General features: G+C 51.1%; 1 protein-coding gene across 1 annotated transcript; it reads left to right on the top strand.

Annotated features, from left to right (window-relative positions):
- The first annotated feature begins 14,628 nt into the window (after positions 1 to 14,628).
- Positions 14,629 to 21,770, top strand: LOC147748249 (uncharacterized). The gene is made up of 4 exons (XM_086927579.1): positions 14,629 to 15,031; positions 18,665 to 18,766; positions 19,872 to 20,003; positions 21,334 to 21,770. Exons 1-4 carry the CDS (start codon positions 14,629 to 14,631, stop codon positions 21,768 to 21,770), a joined length of 1,074 nt encoding a protein of 357 aa, XP_086783705.1.
- Positions 21,771 to 22,174: the final 404 nt, after the last annotated feature.

Raw genomic sequence — 22,174 nt, 5'->3', positions numbered from 1 at the left:
CGCGAACTGGCAGAAATCCTTGCGAACACAAAAAAAAAAAATCCGCAAATTCGCTAGAGTTCGCGGATTTTGCGGATTGCGAGTTCGCAAATCCGCTAAATTCGCGAACGCGAGATTCGCAAAATTCGCCCATACTTAGTGGCTAGCCCATGGAACCTCTGCCACTGTGAACGATACAAAGCATCCGCAAAGTCATTGTCCACTCCCGGAACATGTTGAGCCTGGAACAAAATGTCATGTTCCAAACACTTCAAGACGAACACGCACATTAACTTCAGTACCTGAAGCTCCCTTGCGGACTGCCGATTCACCACCTGCACCACCAACATATTGTCCACCTTGAACAAAACGCGCTTGTGCGCCAAATCCTGCGCCCACACTGTCACTGCCACCACCAACAGGAACAGCTCCAGGAACGCATTGCTCCTGCCCCCCGCCTGCCAATGATCTGGCCATTGCTCCGCGCACCATCTGCCTGCCCAGTACAGGCCGAAACCTCCGACTCCCGCCGCGTCCGATGACATCGTAACGTCCCACTCTCAGTCCTCCGGGGGCGCCATGGGCACTCCATTGAAACGCCCCAGAAAAGCCAGCCACATGCTCAGGTCCTCTCTCGAGCCCGCCGATAGGCGTACGTGGTAAATGTAAATTGATACTTGTATAGCGCACTACTCACCCGCAAGGGTCTCAAGGCGCTTGTACGAATACCGCTGTGGAACCCATCCTGGCTTTCCCTGTGAGGCGTCCACTCCTGGGCAGCCCCAAGGTGGAGGCCAGGCATCCTTAGCGTTGTGGGGGCCGTTGTGGAGATTACGCAAGCTATTGCCCAGAGTTGCAGAGTGAGACTCCATGATTGGAATATGCACCGAGGCGAGAATTATCAGGTCCGTGGAATTTTTGAACCCAAGACCCGCCAAGGCGGGGAATTGAACCCTGGTCGCGGGCTAGACCTCTGCATCAGGGTCTGCCGCTCTAACCATTGAGCCACACTTCTCCACTAACCCTGGCGATGCGGCAACGGCAACCCAGACAAAGCCAACCCCAGTCGATGATAAAAGGTCTGCCCCGCCCGCACCACGCGGCACGCAAAGTTCAAATGTCCCAGCAACACCTGCACTTCTCGCACCGTCACCTGCCGCCTGGCCAACATGCCCTTCACCAGGTCCATCATCACCACTCGCTTTTCCTCCGGCAGGCGTGCTTCCATGGCCGCTGAGTCGAGCTCTATCCCGAGGAATGACAGCACTGTGCTGGGACCTTGAGTCTTCTCTGGCGCCAAAGGTACCCCCAGGTAACCCATCAAGTCCGTAAAACTGTCCAGTCGCTGCTGGCAGTCCGTCGAACCGGGCCGACCCACCAGGAAGAAGTCATCCAGGTAATGCGTCATCGCCTCAGAGCCTGTGCGCCAGGAAAAAGCCCACTGCAAGAAGGAGCTGAATCTCTCAAACAATGCACACGACACGGAGCACCCCATGGGAAGCGCTCTATCGACGAAAATGAAGCCGTCAAACTGGATCCCCAGCAACTGATGATCCGCCGGATGTACCGGCAACAACCGAAACGCCGATTTCACATCACATTTTGCCATGAGTGCACCCCGACCTGCTGTCGTCACCAACCTCCTCGCGACGTCCACGGACGAGTACGACACCAACGCCAACTCCTCTGAGATATAGTCATTCACTGACGTGCCCTCCGGCCATGAAAGATGCTAAATTAGCCGAAATTGACCCGGCTCTTTTTTCGGAACCACCCCAATCGGTGAAATGATCAAGTCCGGCAATGGCGGCTCCTGAAAAAGCCCCACCATCCTCCCTTCGTTTACCTCCTTGAAAAGCTTCTCCCGGACGATACCTCTGTGCGCGTTCACGGACTTCAGGTTCTCCGCCCACCGAGCGATCCGCGGACCCTCGTAGCCCAACCGAAAACCCTCTCTAAAACCCCGACGCAGCACGGCTGCATCGTCCGCCCGCGGATAAGCCGCCAAAAGAGGTTCGAGTCTGTCTAGTCTAACCGGTGCACGAGCCTTTTCCCAGGGCACTCCCCCCCCTCTGCCGCCCCCTCTCCCCCCACCTGGCACTGCCACCGGCTGTTGACCCTGTGCGGGGCCTCCCCCGAGCCCCCAGCAGCGCACCACCGGGTGTCGTCTCTCGCACTTGGAGCATTCGTGCCGAAAACGGCACACCTGCCTGAGACAGGAACCCCTGTTGAAGTCCCAGCAGGCCCGACGCTGTGTGTACTCCTGGCGTCCATGGACCCCACCCCCCCCACGGGTGGGGCGGGCTGTAAAGGGGGGCAGCGCCAGCGGCAAACCACTGGCCGTGTAGATGATGCGGCCAAACTTTGCCCCAGTCATCGTCTGCTGATACAAGTCTGCATCCAACTCTCCCCACTTAGCCTCCGGATCCGACGCCATGCGCGCCCGAAACTCCTCGTCATAGTGCGACCATGCATACCCTCCGTACATCACTTGCGCCCACCGCACCACATCCATATATTTGAACAGAGCGACCGACCTGTCGGGGTACTTTTCGCAGTACACACTGGCGTATATCAGGAAGGCAGCCGACCAATTCTCAATGGTAACCGGCACCTTAGGTCGCCTGGCTAACTCCTGCTCCTCCTCCTTCAAACCCTCTTTGGCCATCAATTCCCTGTGAAGCAACTTCAAAATCTCCACATACTCCCCTTTCCAGATCTTCTCTTTAGTTGCCAGTGACAGATGCGCCCCCCAGCGGCTTCACTACCCCCATATACGGCAGCTTCCTGACGGCACCTCACAACTCTCCTTCGCCCCGACGCTGGATGCCGCCGACCCACCAGACTTAGCCGCCTCTCCCGTCCCCGTGCTCACCGACGCCGCATCTCCTGCCGCCTCCGTAAACACCCCTGCATCCATCACATACCTGCCTTTCACCAACCTCACTACATCCCCTCCCTCAGCATCCGTTCCCACAGACACCTGGCATCCGCCATCTGCACCCCCAGATGCCTGACATCCATGAGGCCCGCCCAAGCCACTCCCCAACCGTGCACCGGCCTTACCTGGCATCGAGGCTGGCGTCCGCACCAGATCCCGCCGCCTAACCAGTTTCGCTGGGGGGCCGTCACTCGCGGCACTGTCTGCCGGGGGCGTACCTGTAAAACACTGCCAACAGCATTACTTGTTTCCCCCTCCCCCTCCCAAAGCTCCCCTTCCTCCTCCGACTCCATCTCTCCACCTCCATCTCCATCCCTCCACCGCCCTGCCTGGACCCCTCCTGTGTGCACTCTGCTCAATCCTGCCTTGTCCGTTCACGCCTTCATCAGCGCCCCCAAATCCACGCTCCTCCTCCTCTCACACTCCGCGTGGTAATCCGTGTAGCCTGCCACATTTTTACTCCATCCCCGTCCCCCGGCGGCCAGCACGACCCATCGGGAGGGGGGCGTTGGAGACCTATGGCCTTGCCATCCGCTTTCATCACGTGCATGGTCCCTCGTTGGAGCGCGACCGCCCGTACTAGGCAGAGCCGACCCATCCTCTTGGCGGGTTGGAGACGCATGCTGCTCACCCTAGCCCCTTGCCAACTGCTCCTGCCAAGAAAAAAGCGGGGAAGTCCAGCATGCCGAGGAAAATTCACCCCATTCGCCCCCCCCACACTCCTGGCGCGCCCCTCCCCCACGCCGCCGAATGCCCTCCCCGCCGCGCCGGTCTTCCCCCCCACCCCAACCCCAAACCCCCGCGCCTCCCTGGCCTCCCCTCGCGCCCACCCCCAAACCCCCACAAGCCCCGCAACCCCGCGACCCACCCCCGCTAACCCTCGCCACCCCCCCTCGTGACTCCACTCTCCGAAAACACCCCCACCCTCCCTCACCCCCCGTCCGCCCCCAACCCCCGTGGCATCTCCTCCCCCCTGCCTGCCCCCTCCCACTCCTGCCGTACCCCCCCTTCCCCGCACCCCCTCTCACCCCCCGCGGCGACACCGGCCTGCTAGGACCCACCATGTCCCCTTGCCCCTCCGATGATGACCCCCAATCCAGTACGCTCTCCCCCCCTCCTGCCCCCTCCTCCTCCTCCGATTCTTCAATCAGCAACGGCGAGCCCCCTGCTCCTCCCCGTTGACCCCTTGGTCTCCCCTCCCTGTCCGCACACTGGGCCGACCCCCCCCACCCCTCCACTCCCCGCATCCTGGCATATAGGCAACCCTGCGCTACCCCTTCCCCCCCCCGGGCAACCCCCCTTCCTGTTCTACTGGCACCTAGCCCCCTTCTCCCCCTGCCACCCCCCCAGCCTGGCACTCCTCCTCGTCTTCTGGGCACCCCCCCAACCCTCTTCCCCTTGGCAGTCCCCTTCTCCCCCACTGCGCCCCCCCCGCTTCGGCGCACCAGCCACCTGCTGGCCGCCACCGCACGTCACTCCTCTACTCGCCCACGCCCCTCCTCCCTCCTCGCAAGAGAGCACGGCGGCTCGCAAGCCGCCACCGGCGCCACGGCGCCATCGGCAGCGCACCGCTGGGGCCTTACCCGCACATCTCCACGAATCAAATCCATCCTGCCCGCTTCCCCCAAGAGGCGTAGAGCCTCCGTCACACGGTGATCCGCCATCGCCTCCGTCGCCATGCCGCAACCAATGGACGCCTCTCCAACCGCCCGCACCGCCGCACCAGGTCCTATTACTCCCGATGCTCACTACTATCGCCCCAATCTCTTATACCGCCAATAAGACTCCACCAATAACCTGGCTAACCAAAATCAAATAACAATTATGCACAACTATTCTCCTGCTACTCGGCTGCTGGGTCACTGTCCCACGAAATGGTGCACAGTGACCCAAGATGGCCGTTCTTATAGTCCCCAGCCCAAAAAGAGCCCAAGGCAGTCCAAATCCCCCTGACCAGCCCAACCAGCCCAAACTCAGCTTCTTGTCCCCCGGCCTAATCCTTCCCCCACCCTTCCTCCCGGGGCCCCAAATTCCCCGGGGGGGGGCGAGCCTCCCTCCGGTCGGTCACCCCGCAAAGCCCTATTGGCAACAGTCCTATCCCAGCTTGTGCAGTCAGAGGCGGGCCGGAGTTACCAAATCCTATATATATGCATGACAAAATGCAAATAAACTTGCAACAGTTTTTCCACAAGACAGTTGTTGGTGTGTTTTGTTCATAATGCAAATGCATACCTATGTTTCTTTCTCCAAGTCAGAATCCCCACAACGTTCATAAGACAACAGGGTACTAGGGGTCAGATTTCTAAGGCTAGCTGTGCCTTTAGGAGTGCGTGTTTTCATTGCCACATTTAGCTGATTTCATACTGTTTCACAAAGTACATGCCCCTTAGAAAAATTTACTGTATAATCTATGGCACTTTTCGGCATAAGCCTACTAGTAGGGTGACTAAAAACAGATTGTTAATTCTCGCAGACTTTAAACAACTCAGGTCTGCATCACAGCGCTTCAATAAACACAGATTTCGAGGACTGAAATACTTTATCCATGCCTGCTTACAAACACAATAATACTCAGAATCCTAGGCTATAAATTGAAGTAAATTCTTAAATAAGGTAAATGCCATTGTGTGCTGCAACACGCTAGGCTGGCCTTGTAATTGGTGGTAATTAGGGCCATATGTATGCGACCGGTAGCATCGGCTGCACATCCTAGAGTTGCCCTGCTCACCTGAAGAATCCCACCAAAGAAGCTGCAGTGAACCAGTAGCTCCCATAAAAAGATGTATGCTGACAACCTGCACGTTCTAATGAATACAAATAAAACCCAAACTTAACATGCTTTGTTTCCCTTGTTTATGTGGACCTTGTAACACCTTCACACAGTTCATGTTGATGTGGCCTAGCGGCCTGAGCTACCAACTTTGGAGCTCGGGAACCAGGTTTGAGTCTAAGCCTCCGTTCAACATGCTGTGATTCGATGGGAGGAGCTACGACGGCAAACAAGATGGCTGCTTAGGTTCCCGGCTCCGCTGATCTCCGTATTCCGCCGCAAGATCCTGTACAATATCCTGACCTTACGCCCAGCCTCTGCTTGTATGAAGTGTTCCTCACTCCGATGGCGAAATCCCGACGTTTGTATCTGCTGATTTAACAGACTTACACCGTGTTGAAGATTGTGGCCTGTTCCGACGGTGAAGCCGGGGCCTCGAGAATCTGCAAGGCTGGGCTGCAGTGCAACAACATCAGCTGGGGACCTTGGCAGGGTCCGGTCGATCGCAGTGGAAACTTCATCTATGCCCGAATTTGGTGGCGATTGTTTTCCTATCCCAGCATCGAGAGAGAGGTGGCCTGCTTGCTGACTGAAGGTGGGGATCTCCGTCCCGCGGACCTGGTATAGATTTGTGCGGGGTCTAGGCGGGTCGGGACCCTGACCCGCGGTGTTCCGCCGGGTCACCGCGGCTGTGGATAACGGCGGGTCGCCGTTTACGCCTGCCCTCTCGTGATCTTGTTCGCCCCTCCTGGAAATGCCAGTTTCAGCCGGGGAGCTGATCGAGACTGGTACCAAACTTGATAAAATGGATCAAACGACATCAGGGCTAACGTTAAGATCGATACTGTCGGAACTTTGGGCGTTTCACTCGCAAATGGAAGTGTCCTTGACTAACATGGATGCATGCCTAACTGGGATTCTGCTCGAGGCCCCGGACCATGCCCTGCGGTTGGATCAGCAATCTACAGTCGTTCAAGCAGTGGCCATTTTGCCTTTGTGTGAGGAACCCATGAGGGAACGAGTAGAGAAGCGAATATCGGGACCAACGGATGGCGCTCTGGAAGATTGTGTCCCCGAGACCGTGAGTGTGTCATTGTACCTTACATCGTCATTGACTTTGGAAGTATCGTGTGGCGTTCCCCCCCCCGGAGACCTGTGCCATAGACTCTCCCCTCATCGTGTGGTGGTCTCTTCCTCCTTTGGAGATTCTACGATCCCGGAACGAGAAACATCGCGACGGTCCAGCGTGGGGAAGGACACTTTCAGTGCTTGAATTTTTAGTAGAGTTATCAGCTATAAATGGTAATGGCTTGACTTTCGATGGCTTCCATCTCATTTATGACTTGTATGTGTGCTCACGGGTCTCGCTGGGGAGGGTCCGTGTGCTGGTTCGGAAGGGTCAGGGTTAAATTCATCACATTGGGATGATTTGGAACTACTGTTATTGGCGCCTGAATTGCAACTGTTTGCTTAATGAGGCTGGGCGGTGTATCACGGTACCCCCTGTGGTCCTTTGTAGGAGCAGCTTGACATCCGTCCTTTGCGACAGGGGGGATCTGTGTTGGGCGGGGGGACTAAGGGGTCAGAAACATCGTATGAATATGCCCTCCTCCACTCTTTTTCTTCTTTTCCCTTCTTTTAGGGTTTAGGTTAGTGGGCGACAGGCACGCTGCTAGTGGGGTTAGGCTATAGCCATCGGCAGGGGTGCAGGGTGGGGGGTTGGAGGTTTTTTATTTTATTTTGCCTTTCTTATTTTCTATGGCCTTTCTTTTCTCCCTTCCCTTTATTCCTTTGGATCAGAATGGTTTGTGCTCTATTTTGACATATCGAGATCTGGTATTTAGTGCCCTTGATTTACGTTTGGTCAAACCTTGGGTGGGCAGGCCCTGAGTACTGGCGTCTACGGAAATGTATATTGCACTGTTGTGTTCTCTGAATCGTAAGTCTTAACGCCAGAGTCCCATGAATGGTTCTTTTATCTGCATATCCTGATTTCCTGGCCTGTCCCCGTGTCCTATTGTTCGTATTGTATGGCACCTGATCGGCTCATTTAAATAATATAAAATGAAACCTTTATTATCTCCTGTAATGTATCAATGCGTTCTAGTACAAGATCCATTCTGAATTGCTGTCGTACCTCAGGGTTGTCGGCTGAGGAGCTGTGTTAAATTCTGATAAATCAGGTTTCACTCTTGTCTAGCGGACGGCCCCTGTGGTTGTAGGCCCATACAAAAAAAACAACAAAAAAAACATCCTGTGATTCTGGGTAAAACACTGAAGCTACCAGTGCCCATGGGGTCTGAATGGTGGGTCAGGTAAATACGGTAGTGAGACAAACAGAAGGGTAGGGAGGGGTGAAGGGTAGACAAAGAAGTGAGGTGTAGAAGAAAAAGATTCAGGAGCAGAGACAGGTAAATCAAAGATAGAGAGGGAGAATAACGCAGTTGTAGAACGTGAGAGGGCAGATAGAGAGAGGGTGAGGTGTGTCAGAGACAGGTAGAGACAGCTGAGGAAGAGGGAATAATAAAGACTGAGGTAGACAGGTGAGGTAGAGGGGTGCGTTGATATAAAGGAAGTGCAGAGATGTGTCAGAGAGATGTTACTGAAGAAGAAAAGAAGTAGAGGTATTGAGAAAGGAGTATGGTACTAAAAGAAGTAAGGGGGTGAACAGAGGTAGAACAAGTGGAAGGGGAGAGAACACGTAGAAGATGAATGGCAGGGTGAACGATCAGGCAGTGAGTGTGAGGAGTGTAATGCAGAGGGATATGTGGCAGTGAGCGCAAGGTGTGGGGTACAGAGGGATATGTTGTGGCAGTGAGCGTGAGGTGTGGAGTACAGAGGGATATAAGGCAGTGAGCGCAAGGTGTGGGGTACAGAGGGATATAAGGAAGTGAGAGAGAGGTGTGGGGTACAGAGGGATTTTAGGCAGTGAGCGCGGGGAGTAGGGTACAGAGGGATATGTTGTGGCAGTGAGCATGAGTTGTGGGGTACAGAGGGATATGTTGTGGCAGTGAGCGCAAGGTGTGGGGCACAGAGGGATATAAGGAAGTGAGCACAAGGTGTGGGGTACAGAGGGATATAAGGCAGTGAGCGAGAGGTGTGGGGTACAGAGGGATATAAGCCAGTGAGGGCGAGGTGTGGGGTACAGAGGGATATAAGGCAGTGAGCGCAAGGTGTGGGGTACAGAGGGATATGTTGTGGCAGTGAGCACAAGGTGTGGGGTACAGAGGGATATAAGGCAGTGGGCAATAGTCTTGTGGGGGTTAAAACGGTGCACAGCTTATGCCTCTGCCCCTTGCATCAGGTCTCTCACATGTGCAAGTCCGTTTCAATACGGGACCAGTATAAGCTAGGAGGCATCCGCAACAACACCCATTGTGGAAAGGGAGAGCACAGATTTCAAAATGGGTGCAGCCCAGTGTGCTAGTTAGCAATGGAGTTGTTGGTGTGGGCAATTTAAATTAAGCTTCAGCTTTCAGGCCGTTATCTCCAACAGTCTGCTCTTGGTGCGACCCAGGCCATGATAGGCACAGAACAGGCTGCACACCTCAAGGTTCAGCTCCAGCCAGAGGCGCAACTAGAGTCAAATTTGGGGGTGGGGGGGAGTTTAAGAAAAAAGTTGGGGGGAGGGCGGTTTCTGCAAGCAAAAGGCAGAGTGGAGCTGCAGGGGCTCCATGCAAAGCCTCATTGACAAGCAAAAGGTCTTTAAAAGACCTGTGAAATACTCGGGTGCGCTGTCCCTGTCACCGTTCTCCAGCAGGTCCCAGGATTATGGCACCAGCTCCCAGGCGCAGGCCTCCAGACTCCGGCACCATGGGCGTCCACAGGGGGGGCAAGGAGGGGTGCTCCAGGGGGGAGGTGGCAAGCACCCCTCCTTGCCCCCCCCCCCTGCGAACGCCCCTGCCCTTGTCTACTAGAAAATTAATGTGACTTTGTGGTAATGTAACTGGTGCTCATGTAAAGTGCTACAAATACCTTCAGGTCGAATTTGTGCTATATAAAAATGGCAACAAAAAAAATAAACTGAGATTTACATGGGCACTCTGAGCAGCATTTCCATTACCCGGCCCAGCTTACAATGCAGTGTCAAATGATGCAACTCATGCGTGTACATATACGCAGGCTCAATGACAAAGAGAAAGTAAAGCACACAAACACAAATGCACGCAAACAAGCGCAATAAACCAGAATAATAGTGAATATGCCCTTATAGGCGCTAAGTGACAGACAGATTACTCAGGGTCCTTAACAATGCCATTTGTGCCAGCAGCACAACACAACATTACACAACAGTGGGAACAGATGTGGCCTAATGACCAGAGCTGCCACCTTTAAAGCTAATGATTCGGGAGCGAGAGTCGAGTCTGGGGTGGGTTCAACATCCTGTGATTCTGGCCAAATCACCGAGTCTCCTGTGCCTACTAAAAATGGCTGTGTCTTTTCTCCAATACCTTTGGGTCAAGTTTGCTCATATGTAACAAGCATTTGCAATGTAATAGGTCTCACATTTTTTGCAAATTTAAGCTATAGGCATTGTAAATAACGAAGGGGCATATTCTCAAGGATTCATCGCCGAGTTATTGGCACTTAATCGCAGCCAAAGTGGCGGTAAATGTATTGCCACATTCACAAGCTGGTGCAAACAGCCCATAACACCAGTTATCGCAGGCGCAAAAAACATTGCCACAGATGACCCCGGTAACTATCGCTAATGAGATGCAGAGAAGGCATTCCCGTGCCAAAAACAGCGACAACACCACTCTGCAACATTCTCAATGACCAGCCAGATCGGCGATAAGAACCCAAAACAGGTGATAAGGTGCTTTAGCAGCAGGAATTCAACACCTGCCCTGACCTGGTGTAAAGTCGGATGACAGCCTAGACCACAAAAGGGAGCCCAGGCCAGAGCCACACCTGAAGGGCAACAGATGCCATGGAGCCACTGATCATGCAGCTGGGAGCCCCAACAGGGCCACAACACCCACCACCACCATCCCCAGCCCCCCCCGCACCCACCCTCTGGGCAAGCAAAGACATGTCACATCAACTTCACTATATCATGTACAACCAAATTGGCCTGATGTCGCACAATCACAACTGGTAACATGCATGTGTCGTCATAAAAATGAGCATCACACATTCACCTTCAAATTACCAAACGAAAATATATTTTTAAAAACCTCAAAAGAACATTAAAGAAGACTCATGGCGGGTCTCCTCGGGACAATCTGTAGGTCACAGCCTGCAAGACAAAAATCCAGATAAGAAGGTGTGTCATGCGCTCATCAAAGGACAGAGAGAGAGCGAAGGAGAGAGAAAGAGAGAGAGAAAGAGAGGGAGAGAGAGGGAGAAAGACGAAAGGAGAGGGCGAGAGAGAGGAAGATAGAAAAAGAGGGAGAGAGAGAGAGGAAGACGGAAAGAGAGGGAGAGAGGAGAAGACGGAAAGAGAGGGGGATAGAGAGAAAGACGGAAAGAGAGGGAGAGAGAGACGAAAACGGAAAGAGAGGGAGAGAGGGAGGAAGACGGAAAGAGAGGGAGGGAGAGGAAGACGGAAAGAAAGGAAGGGGGAGTAAGACGGAAAGAGAGGGAGAGAGAGAGGAGACAGAAAGAGAGGGAGACACAGAGAAAAGAAGAGAGGGACAGGGAGAGAGAGAGAGTGCTGACACTGCGCACCCAGGCCTCACCGCTCAGCTGCTGCCACCGGTGTGTCTCCAACCACGTGCCGGTATGAACTGCAGTTCACCAGGTCCCTCATCTGAAAAAGGTCCCTCATCTGAAACAGAGTCCAGATACATGAATGGCAAAGTACATACAATTGCACAGGCCATCATTGCCTGTCTGCCCCTGCGCACCAAGGCAGCTGCACCCCAGCCCATTACGCCGCCCAACAGTGCATGCGCACCCAGGCCTCAATGCTCACCTTCCACCACTGGCATTTCGCAGAGTGCCCACCTCATGCCGGTGCAAGCCCCATGCCTGGGGCCCATGAACATGGCAGCCTCCACATCATGAAGCCCCGCCACCAGGTCTCACACTTGATTCTGGGTATTGATTTTGCTATGGCAGAGGACATACCAGTGTACACTGCATCATCGCAGGCTGCACATCTGCCCAGCCCTTGAGGTGCCACTAATTCTGTGACTCGTGAGGCAATGCCATGTGGTGGTAAGCACGCACTGCCCGCTGGCTCAGGCCGACAGCAACCTCCCCCAGGCCCTGGTCCTTTTGGATTTGTCCGCTGCGTTTGACACGGTCGATCATGCCATCCTTCTCGACCGTGTCAGCGCAGCGGGCATCCAAGGCACCGCCTTCTCCTGGATCGCGTCCTTTCTTCAAGGCAGATCACAGGCAGTTCACCTCTCTGATTTTTCTGCTCCCCCCCTTCCGGTCACCTGTGGGGTCCCTCAAGGTTCTTCCCTTTCCCCACTTCTCTTCAACCTTTACATCCGCCCCCTCATTTCCTCTCTTCTCGAGCTGGGGGTCTCTGTGTACAATTACGCAGATGACCTCCAGCTCGTCTTTGATCTTTTATCCCCAGCTGACTCTCTTCCTAAGTTTTGTTCCACTCTTGTTTTTATTTCCCAGTGGATGAGCTTCAATCATTTGAAGCTCAATCCCGATAAGACAGAGCTCGTCCTCACTGGTGGATCGTCTAATCCCTGGTCCTCAGCTCACTGGCCCCTCTCTTTTGGCCCTCCCCCCTCCCCAGTTTCCTCTGTCCGGACTTTGGGCATCAAGATCAGCAATGATCTGTCCATGCACGCCCAAATCAGTTCCGTTGTGTCTTCTTGTTTTTCTTCCCTCCGTCTAATTCGTAAGATTTCCCGGTTCTTTTCTGTTGATGCTCTTAAAACTATTATCACGGCCCTCATTACATCCCGCCTGGATTATGGAAACGGCTTGTACGTAAGTATTCCGGCCTACGAAACTCGCCGTCTCCAGGCCATCCAAAACCAGGCGGCCCGTCTTATTTTTCGTCTTCCCAAATCCTCTCATATCACCCCGGCCATCAAGACCCTCCATTGGCTCCCGGTTCGTTTCAGGTCCCAGTTCAAACTTGCTTGCCTGGCCTTCCGAGCGCACGCTCGATCTGCCCCGCTTTTCATCAACTCTCTTATCTCTTCTCACGTCCCTGCTCGTACTCTCCGCTCTTCTTCTCTTTTTCTCCTTCACATCCCCCGCTTCCGTAAATCTCGCACCGGGGGCACCCGATTCTCTGTGCTGGCCCCCCAGATCTGGAACAATCTCCCTCTCACCATTCGCTCTATCCCTATTTTCTCTCACTTTCGTAAAGCCCTTAAAACTTTTCTTTTTCTTCAGGCATTCCCCGGTTAATCTCCTTGGGTTCCTCTGTAGATTCTGATGTGCTCCTTAGCGCCAGGAAGCTGCTTGGCCGCAGTGCGCTTTAGAAATTTCTTTTTTCATTTCATTTCATACTGCGGTCGTCACCAGTCCAGACTTATTATCCACGAGCCATAACCATAGCATACCCATTAAGCTCCATCCAATACCTGCAGGCTCTTTTCCATCTACAGACCTGGAAAACTACGGCCTAGCATCAAGCTCCGCAGCCAGGGAGGCACCTAGTCTTCATACCTCCAGCCGTAAAGCTGAAATCAAGGCAACAGTGTCCTCCCTCAACACACAAGAATGGGAGGACATGCTAACAACTTACACACCTGATCTTAGCCTCTCCCTCAACTCATCTACGGCAGCCAACAACGCCAACAACCCTGACCTCATCTCCAACAAGAAAGAGCGGGGTAAAGAACACAATACCGGAACTTGGATCTCCCTACTAAATACAATCCAGCTAGCAGTAGACGCCCTGCAATACCAATCAGACAAAATGGAGGTACAACTCAATCTTCTTAACACTCTGGCAGTCTTTACAGCCGGCATCAACGACAAGTTGGGCAACCTGAACAATATGATACTGAGAGCACAGACAAACACCTATCTAAGTTGCAACTGTAGCTAGGCAGTAGATAAATTAGCCACACAGCCTGCAATGCTTACTGACCTAATAGGCGATTTAAAGAACCTACACAGAGACAACGCAATCCAAGAAACGGGCCCCTACAAATCTGAAGAGGAAGACACCGGTAGCAAAACACCAGGTACAAACCGAGCTGTCCAGAAGGCCCCCACAAACGAGGAGCCAAACCAGTCGGGTCTGGAGTCCCCCAAAAAACTCAACTCTAAACAATGGCGCCAACAAAAAAGAAAAGGGCGCAAGCAAAAACCTAACACAGCCACAACAAAATTCTTTCCCATTTTCTTTGGCACAAACGGAACACGCCCGGTCAACACAAGCAACGCCCATCCCACAGAAGGGGAAACCGACGTGCCCATCGGCCAAATCCAGCAACAAAATTTAAACTGCAGCCGGCTGAACCAAGAAGGACATGGGCCCCAAGTTCATTTGGCAACAAATCCAACGGGACAAACAGACGTACACAGAACACCGGCACTAATGAACAACCAGCTCACACAGCCCATCAGGACCATGAAAACCCTAGAGCCGGTCCCCGTCCTCCAAGCGGCAGACCCAACACCGCCATACAGGGAGCCCCCTTACCAAAGGGACATACCTGACGAGTCCACCAACCAAGCCATACTAACAACAGCCGCAAGCAAGAAATCACCTCTGCCAAATCCCAAGGAGGGGGCTAGGGAAAGAAGCACCGGCACTACGCCAAGCCCAATCAATGTAGAACAAACTAGAGTCACACTGACCAAGAATATCCATTCTGCTCCTAGCCAAACTGACTATCCACAGGCAAAAGGGCCACTAGAGAAGCGAACTGCATCAGAGCAACTAACATCAACTACAGCAATAAGACATACCTCCTACATGCTAGGTGATGGCAAACACCCGGTAACGCACGAAGATTAGCCTGGTCATGGAGCAGCAGCTCGAGCATATCAAACCTCAATGAAACAGCAGGCGGAAGGAAGCAATCAGCAATCAACTGAGATCCTGATCTTCTACCCGGAATATATATCACAAGGGCAGCAGGACCTGCTGAATCGAGGCAACATTCTCAAACTAATGGAATACATCTCAAACCTAAGGGGGATAAGCACCAAGGACCTAATTTCTGTCGAATTCCTGCCTGCTCCAAACCCCAATAGTCAAGAGGCGACAAGGACAACCTGGACCTCTAGCAATATCGTAGATCTGATTGCAGCAGAAGCAGAGCAATTCAAGACCTGGGGCATTAAGCTGGTCCCTCTACAAAGATCAGCCTATCCCTCGCCTCTCCTGAAGAGAACCAGCCCAGAATCAGAGACCCATCAGGCAAACACCTTCAGTGTACTCAAGGGCGCCCTGGGATGTTCACCCAAATCAAGGGTAAATAGCCCCTGGCAGCAAACAATAGACAGACCGACGGCGATAACAGTTTCCGAGTCAACGCAGATAACGGGCAGGCGTACCCCAGCTTCAAAGGGCCACCTGACCCGCTCCTTCACTACCACCAAGCTACATAGAGGCAGCACGACAGATATGAACACCCGCACCACCGGGGAAAGGGCAGAAGCCAGCGCAAGGGAGGCACTATACCAAAACCGTGCACCAGCAAGAGAAACTTTGTCTCGAACGATCTTCATATGCCCCGAAGAGGTCTGACGCCACCAACAAACCAGGGAGGATAAAAGAGGAAGGGCGTCATCCATAGATATCTGCTCTTGGAATATAAACGACCTATCCTCAAAAATGGACGACCCAGACTTTCTAAAGTACATCTCCCTATTTGATATAATAATGTTGCAAGAAACCTGGCTGACAAGCACAAAACACATCCCAGGCTTTACCTGCTACTCAACAGCAGCGGTCAGAAATAATATATTTGGACATCAGTCAGGAGGCTTGGCAACATATATTTCTACTACAACAATACCCTCGGCTTTTCTCAAGGACTCATTGACATCCTCAACCTTAACAGTAAAGATAAAGCTACAGCTAGGCAATAAGGAAGTAGAATTATGCCTTCTCAATGCATACGTCCACCCTAAATATAGAGCTAAAGATTCAAATAAAATCTCGAACCAACTGGCGGAGTATGTCACTCAAATGGAAAACCCACTCGTCATCCTGACAGGGGACTTTAATCAGAACTTACTTGGTTCTAAGCATGGGCGAATTTTGCGAATCTCGCGTTCGCGAATTTGCGGATTTGCGAACTCGCAATCCGCAAAATCCGCGAATTCTTGTGAGTTTGCGGATTTTTTTTTTTGTGTTCGCAAGGATTTCTGCCAGTTCGCGAGGGTTTCGTACCAGTTCGCAATTGCGAACTTACATTTCGTCGCGCAACGGTCGCGAATTATGTTGTTTCTACGTCTGGTTCATCATCACAGGTTCCCAGCACCCTCTGTTTCACCACTGCAACCCTCTGTTACATCAATGCCACCCTCTGGTTCATCATTACTGTAGATTATGGGGGGGAAAAGCAAGCACACCAGCCCTGCTTCAACTGAGATGAATTAATTTGGGGTTAGTTTATTAATGTGTCACTGTCTGGCACCTGCTTCCTTATCTGTAATTTTGCTTTCTGTTGCAGTGCATTTTTTTTCCCCAGGACCTTCTTTGTGGCCTACTTGTAGCTATTGTATGAGCCTGCTGTGAGGGTCAGAGCAGGGTCATACAATTGTTGCAACTAGCAACTGAATTCTGGAGGGGCCCCAGTCAGGAAGCACTACCGGGAATTGTTACTAATGATGAGTTTGAACTCTTGCCCCTGCCGAGTGCTTTCACTTTTGAAAAACTCGTTTTTCTGCAATTTCGCGGGGTTCGCGGGGTGCGAACACTCGCAAGATCGGATTCGGAAGCCGCAAATTCGTGCGAATATGCTATTTGTTTTTTTTGCGGCGTGTTAGTTGGCAAGGTTTTGTGCGTTTTTGCGAGCCGCTCGTAGCGCAAGACGCGAAGTTACCCTCGCGGTCGTTCAAGGGCGCAGCCATCTTGTTTGCCTGACGTATTTCCGTTTCCGGGCGCGAAGTGTAATCTCGCAAAGTTTGCGGCTTGCCAGTACAGTCTCGCGCGTGTTCGCAAGGAAAATCTCGCGCGAACTTACCCGCGCGGTCGTGAACGGGCGCGGCCATCTTGTTTCTCATTCATTGCTATGGTTCTGGGCATGGTCTTTGTATCCTCTGTCAATCTCTGCCATCCTTTGCTTGTTTGAAGTTTTTTTTTATCTATTTTACTTATTATCTATCCCTCTATTTTTCTAGCCCTATATTTTTGTGTTTACTGCTACTTTTGGTTAATTTTAAACTACTTTTGTAAACTCTTTTCTTTTCTTCTCTTCCCTATTCTATTTTCTTTATTCCTTTCCGCCCAGACCATGGTGAAGGGAGCCGGGAAGCATCCCGAGAAGGGGAAGGGTCCCGCACCCCGTGTCCGGCTCCCGTGCGGGCGTTTGAGGGGGGAGCTAGTGATGCCACGGGAGATCTTTACCCCGGAGGAGGTGGCCCAACTCATTTTTTATGTTCAGCGCCGCCTCCCCAGGACCATCATGGGAGGCGGCAAGATCAGTGCCGGGTACGGGGCCCGGGAGCGCCGGAAGCAGTGGGAGAAGGTGTGCCAGGCCATTTACCACCACTCTCGGGTCTGGCGCACCTACAACCAGGCCACCCACCGCTGGACGGATGTCCTGACCCGTGAGCGAGATCTGCTCGACCTCCTTGGCCTTGAGATCCCCGGGCTTGGTGAGTAGTAGTAGCTATGTCTTTACTACTATGTTTTCTCCTGCTGTGTTATTATATTGCAAATTTTTGTTTTTTACCAAGAGCAATAATGCTGCTCATTACATTGTAGGTACATTTTATTTCAAAATCTTCTGTGCATTTCAGGTACACTGCTCTCCTTCTCAGTAGTGTTGCTACTATGCTTATTTGTTTTAGATTTTGTGTTCATTTCATTGGCCTGTGAAATTATGTATGAGTGTAGTTGAAAGAACTGCGCAATGCTACACACTAAGGTTCAGATTTTTAATTACCGGCGCATCCCTGCAAAGTTGCAGGGATGCGCCAGTAATTGTGCGTCACGCCACCATCACCCATGGTGCGCCGTATTTACAATGCGGCGCGCCATGGGCCCAAAACGTCACCAAAGCGTTACGCATCTGTGCCGTAAAGGTGGCGCATTGCTGGAGTTGCGTCGCAACGATGGTGCAGCTCCATCAATTCTCTGGGGTGCCCTATCTCCCCAATGCTGCGTCAAGCCGTACGTCTGCTTCAAGCAGGCGCAGGGTTTGAGTCACGCATCATTGTCCTCAAAGTGACTGATTGAAATCTTGTAGATTTCCCTCAGCCACTTTTAGGATGCGTTCCTGCGCAGGAACGCCCTCCCTTGCGCCGGAACACCCCTATTGGCGCAGGGCTTTACAACGTGATGCATCTCCCAGATGCGTCACGTTGTTAATATACGCCGCACCATTGCGCCTCTTTTGTGCTGTCGCTGCGTCACAAAAGTCACGCAACAATGGAGCAAAAGAGCCGCAAGGGCCTTATAAATCAGCCCCTACAGACTCAAGTCCAGTCCTTCCTTTGTACACATGGCGATAAGAAGAAATAGTGGTGGTGGATTAATAGTTTGAGTATTTTAATGACTGGTGAATGTAGTAGGAAACTTTAGTGTTGTCGCTGATCTTCAATCACGATGGACTTTGGCTGTCACTTTCCGTGCTGCGGACTGCTGCCTGCCAATCCTAGGCAAACCTTTTTAGTACTTTGTTTAGTGAGTTACATAGGGTAGTTTCCAATTCGACGGTCCGCAAATCAAGCAATACTAAAGTAATGACGTAGTCGACCACATGAGATTGGTCAATAATATATCCCGTGGAGTCGTTCCCTATTTGCTATTTCGCAAAAATAGTTTGTTACTTTGTTAGTTCTTTTTTAAATGTTTGATTTGGTTGAGAAATATCATCCATGTTTTCTGTTTTTCTTTCTTTCATGTTGTACATCAGCTTCCCCCAGGGGCAAGAGGAGGACACAGGAGGAGGAGGAGGAGGGTGCTGTTGTCGATGCAGGCCAGGACCGGGCAGTCGAGGGCTCCTTTGCTGGCCCCAGTAAGTTTTAATTTTAATATAGAGTACTTATTTTTTCCTAGCGTTCCTCATTCGATTTTTTCTAAATCGTCTTTGATCTTCTTGTAGACAGGATCTAAATTCTTATCCTGCCTCGACTATGACTCCGTGTGGTATTACTAGATTATTCTTATTAGTCTGTCTGTGTAGCTAACTAAGATTGCACATTTGGCATTTCCATTGGACTCCCATTCTAGTCAGCAATAGCTCTATGCACTGAGTGTAGTCCTCTGGGATTGTCCATAATGTCTTTTCAAGTATTCTAAATGTTTATGCTTTGACCATTGCCAACAATAAAAAGGTGAATGACCACCACCAAGAAATAATAAGATACTACTTTACTTTTGGTTTGGATAGGAGGACAATCCATTCGACTACTGTTGCAGGGACAAATCTGCACAAACAGAACTATGGACACTAAATAATGCATCGCTTAGCTTATCAATTATAATAGGTGCTGTAACTGTTAGACTTTCCACATACCTCAGTGATAACAGACTTTGTAGTTGAACCCCCAATCTCCTTACTGACTAGATAGTGTGGCAGAGTCATTTAGCTCCCAAAGTCACCGATGGCAGAGGCACGGACTCATGCTTGCAAAAATTCGAAAACCTTTAGCTCATCCACTCTAGTCTGGAGGACCAAAAACCACAGAGTCTATTTAAGTTTAAAAGCTTTATTAAAAGTAAACACATTTATTAAATTCAAGTTTGTCATAAAAGTGAACGTGTAACTGAAAATGGAAAAGTGCTTAGTGCTGACGATTAATTGGACACATTTCTTGTGGTCGAGCCGAGCTCTCACCTGGTTTGAACTTGATCCTGCTCGTGTTCTTAGAAGTCAAGGTTCTGTCTGTTAGGAGAAAAAGTGGTGCGTGTTAAAAAGTAAAAAGCAAACATTCATCAGTTGTGCCAAAAAGTGCAGCAAGACAACAGCCTTCCCTGGAAAAAGGGACATTTTTACTCTAGAGTACACAGTCAAAAATTATTAAATTGTACACTTTTTTTCACATTTCTTTCTTCCTCCTAGACCAAATATTATATAGTAGTGAGTGGTGTATTCTAACATTATTAAATGTACTTTGTAGGTGGAACATCTGGAGACGGGGCCAGCGCGGAGGTGGTGGCATTGGACGAGGAGGACAACTCTGGGGAGGAGGCGGTGCAAGTGCCGGAAAAGGACATGCCTGTGAGGGTTCAAACGGTGGTGGCGGGCAGAGGTAAGCTATACATTCCTTAGTCATTGAGATTGAAGACTGCAGAGTGTGCTTTCTGCACGGGTGTATTATAAAAAAAGCAGGTAGTAGCCTCCTCTAAATGTACTTCGACTTAGCTGTGAAGTTTTTGGCGAGAAGAATCCCAATCAGATCTGAGGTGAACTTGATGGATGGGATGAACGAAAAGCGAAAGAAGGGTGTAAGTAAGTGTGGAAGCACGAGAAATGTAATGATGACTGGCAAAGAAGAATGATATGTGTTTGCTTGGTCCCCGAGGTGGCTGGGAAGGTAAGAAAATGGTATGGTGCATGGCTGGGTGAATGATGAAGCAAGGATGGGTGGAAGGAGAACAGCCTGGGTGGGTGAGACAGAAACTGTATGTGTGCAATATACTTTGAATGGATGGATGCCTGGATCATTCATGGTACTATCTGACTCTTAGATAGCATATGTGAATCTAGAGAGAGTAGACGGTCACTGGATGAACTAAGTGTTACTTTGAAGAGCATGTAACACCGCACCCGCACGTCCGTTCCAGTGTAGGAAAGGCAAGGAAAAGAAGTTGTAACGTTGTCCAAAGACTACCATGAATAGTAGCAGTAGTTTGTATTGCAACTGCAAGCACAGCATATATCCAGTTATTACGGTGGACACTCCCTACCTCCCTTAATAACTTTAGTTTAGTAGTAGTACGTCATTCATGTGTGGGGGTATCACTGTTCACTCAATAATAAGCAAAGCACCTAAAGTCATCCCATATGTCATCAAATACATCCCATGTGAAGTGATAGATAATCAGATAATTTAGCTTCTTCATTTTCCTTTTCTAATACTCATTTGCACTGTAGGGTGAAAGCTAAATTAATTAAGCAGTAGCCCTTTTAACAGAGTATTCTCAGTGCCACCCGTAATAGAAAAGTAAGAGCTTCACCACCTGCATGTACTGGACCGGTACAGTAACGCAAGTCTGTCTCACTCACCATGGTGTGCGTCTGTTTTTCTCGGGTGCAAGTTCACTGCGCTGGCATTATGCCGGCTTGCATAAGATAACGTACCAATTTTCCTAAACAAGAGAGAAGAAGAAGAATAAGAGTGGTGTACTGTCATAGTCGACTGTACTAGAAGTCCATAGTGCTCGTAGAATTTGTTCCTTAAACTCCCACTAATGTTAGAGCAAGGATGAAGAAGTCGGAGGTTACATAGATACTGTCCTCAATAGTTATGCACTGTGCTTTCAATTTGCTACTTGTACTGTGACAACTTTCTGCTCAATCATTTTGTGTTAATCTTAAGGAGCATTGGTTACAGACTATGTCTTTCTTTTTTCATGTAGTTGCTCCTTCCAAATCCAAGACACCATCAAGGAGGAAGGAGCTGGCTCGAATGGCCCGGCAACGGAGGCTGGATGCCACTGTTGCTGAATATCGGCGGCTGGTGGCCCTGGAGGAGGAGGAGACACAGTCTGGAACAACAACAACGTCCACTGGGACAGCTGCATCCTCCTCCGTGCGGGCTGCCAGCCAGCGCAGTGCTCCAGCGGTACGGAGCCGGGCTACCAAAGCCAAACACCACCGCCCAGCAGCAAAGAAAGCAGCTGCCCCTCACAGGATTTGCAAGGCACACCGGCGCCGCTTATCCCTCAGACTGTCCTACCTGGAGCAGGAGGTCCATAATTATAAGAACGTGGTGGAGGGCCTCCGCTTCGAACTTGCCACCCTCCGCAAGGAGCATGATGCCCTGGCTGCTAATTCCAACAGCACCCTGCCATAGTGTCCCTTGCCCCTTTTTTAGAGACTTTTGGGGGGTGGGAATTGGGAGTTGTGATTTTTGGGGACTTTTGAAGGACAATCGTTGGGGTTAGGGAGGGTCTTGCGGGAGATTCTTTTGTTAGGGCTATAAAAATATACTTTTTGAAACTTTATCTGACCATACCTGTTTTTTACTGCTTTTGAGTCTGGTGGGTGGGGGTTTAACATAACAGTAAGTTTGTTTTCCTGAATAGTCCTAGGACTTTAGTAGTACTACCGTCAATCAAATCTCTCGTCTCTCCTAATACTCCATTATACTACCTCCAACCAAACGCCTATCTTACCTGTAATTTCTGTTTGCAAGTAGGGCTAGGCCCAGGGCTGGCTCCACGGGAAACAGCAAATAAGGTTGTCAATCCTGGGCGG

The sequence above is a fragment of the Lissotriton vulgaris genome, chromosome 1_1 (genome assembly GCF_964263255.1).
Source record: "Lissotriton vulgaris chromosome 1_1, aLisVul1.2, whole genome shotgun sequence".
In the NCBI taxonomy this organism is placed as follows: Eukaryota; Metazoa; Chordata; class Amphibia; order Caudata; family Salamandridae; genus Lissotriton; species Lissotriton vulgaris.
This window is presented reverse-complemented; position numbering and strand designations above follow the sequence as displayed.

Excerpts from the sequence above, each read along its gene's own strand:
- LOC147748249 (XM_086927579.1), top strand. The coding sequence starts at position 14,629 with ATGAAACAGCAGGCGGAAGGAAGCAATCAGCAATCAACTGAGATCCTG. Across the intron at positions 18,767-19,871 it reads GGGCTCCTTTGCTGGCCCCA|GTGGAACATCTGGAGACGGG; the intron begins GTAAGTTTTAAT and ends TGTACTTTGTAG. Across the intron at positions 20,004-21,333 it reads AACGGTGGTGGCGGGCAGAG|TTGCTCCTTCCAAATCCAAG; the intron begins GTAAGCTATACA and ends TTTTTCATGTAG.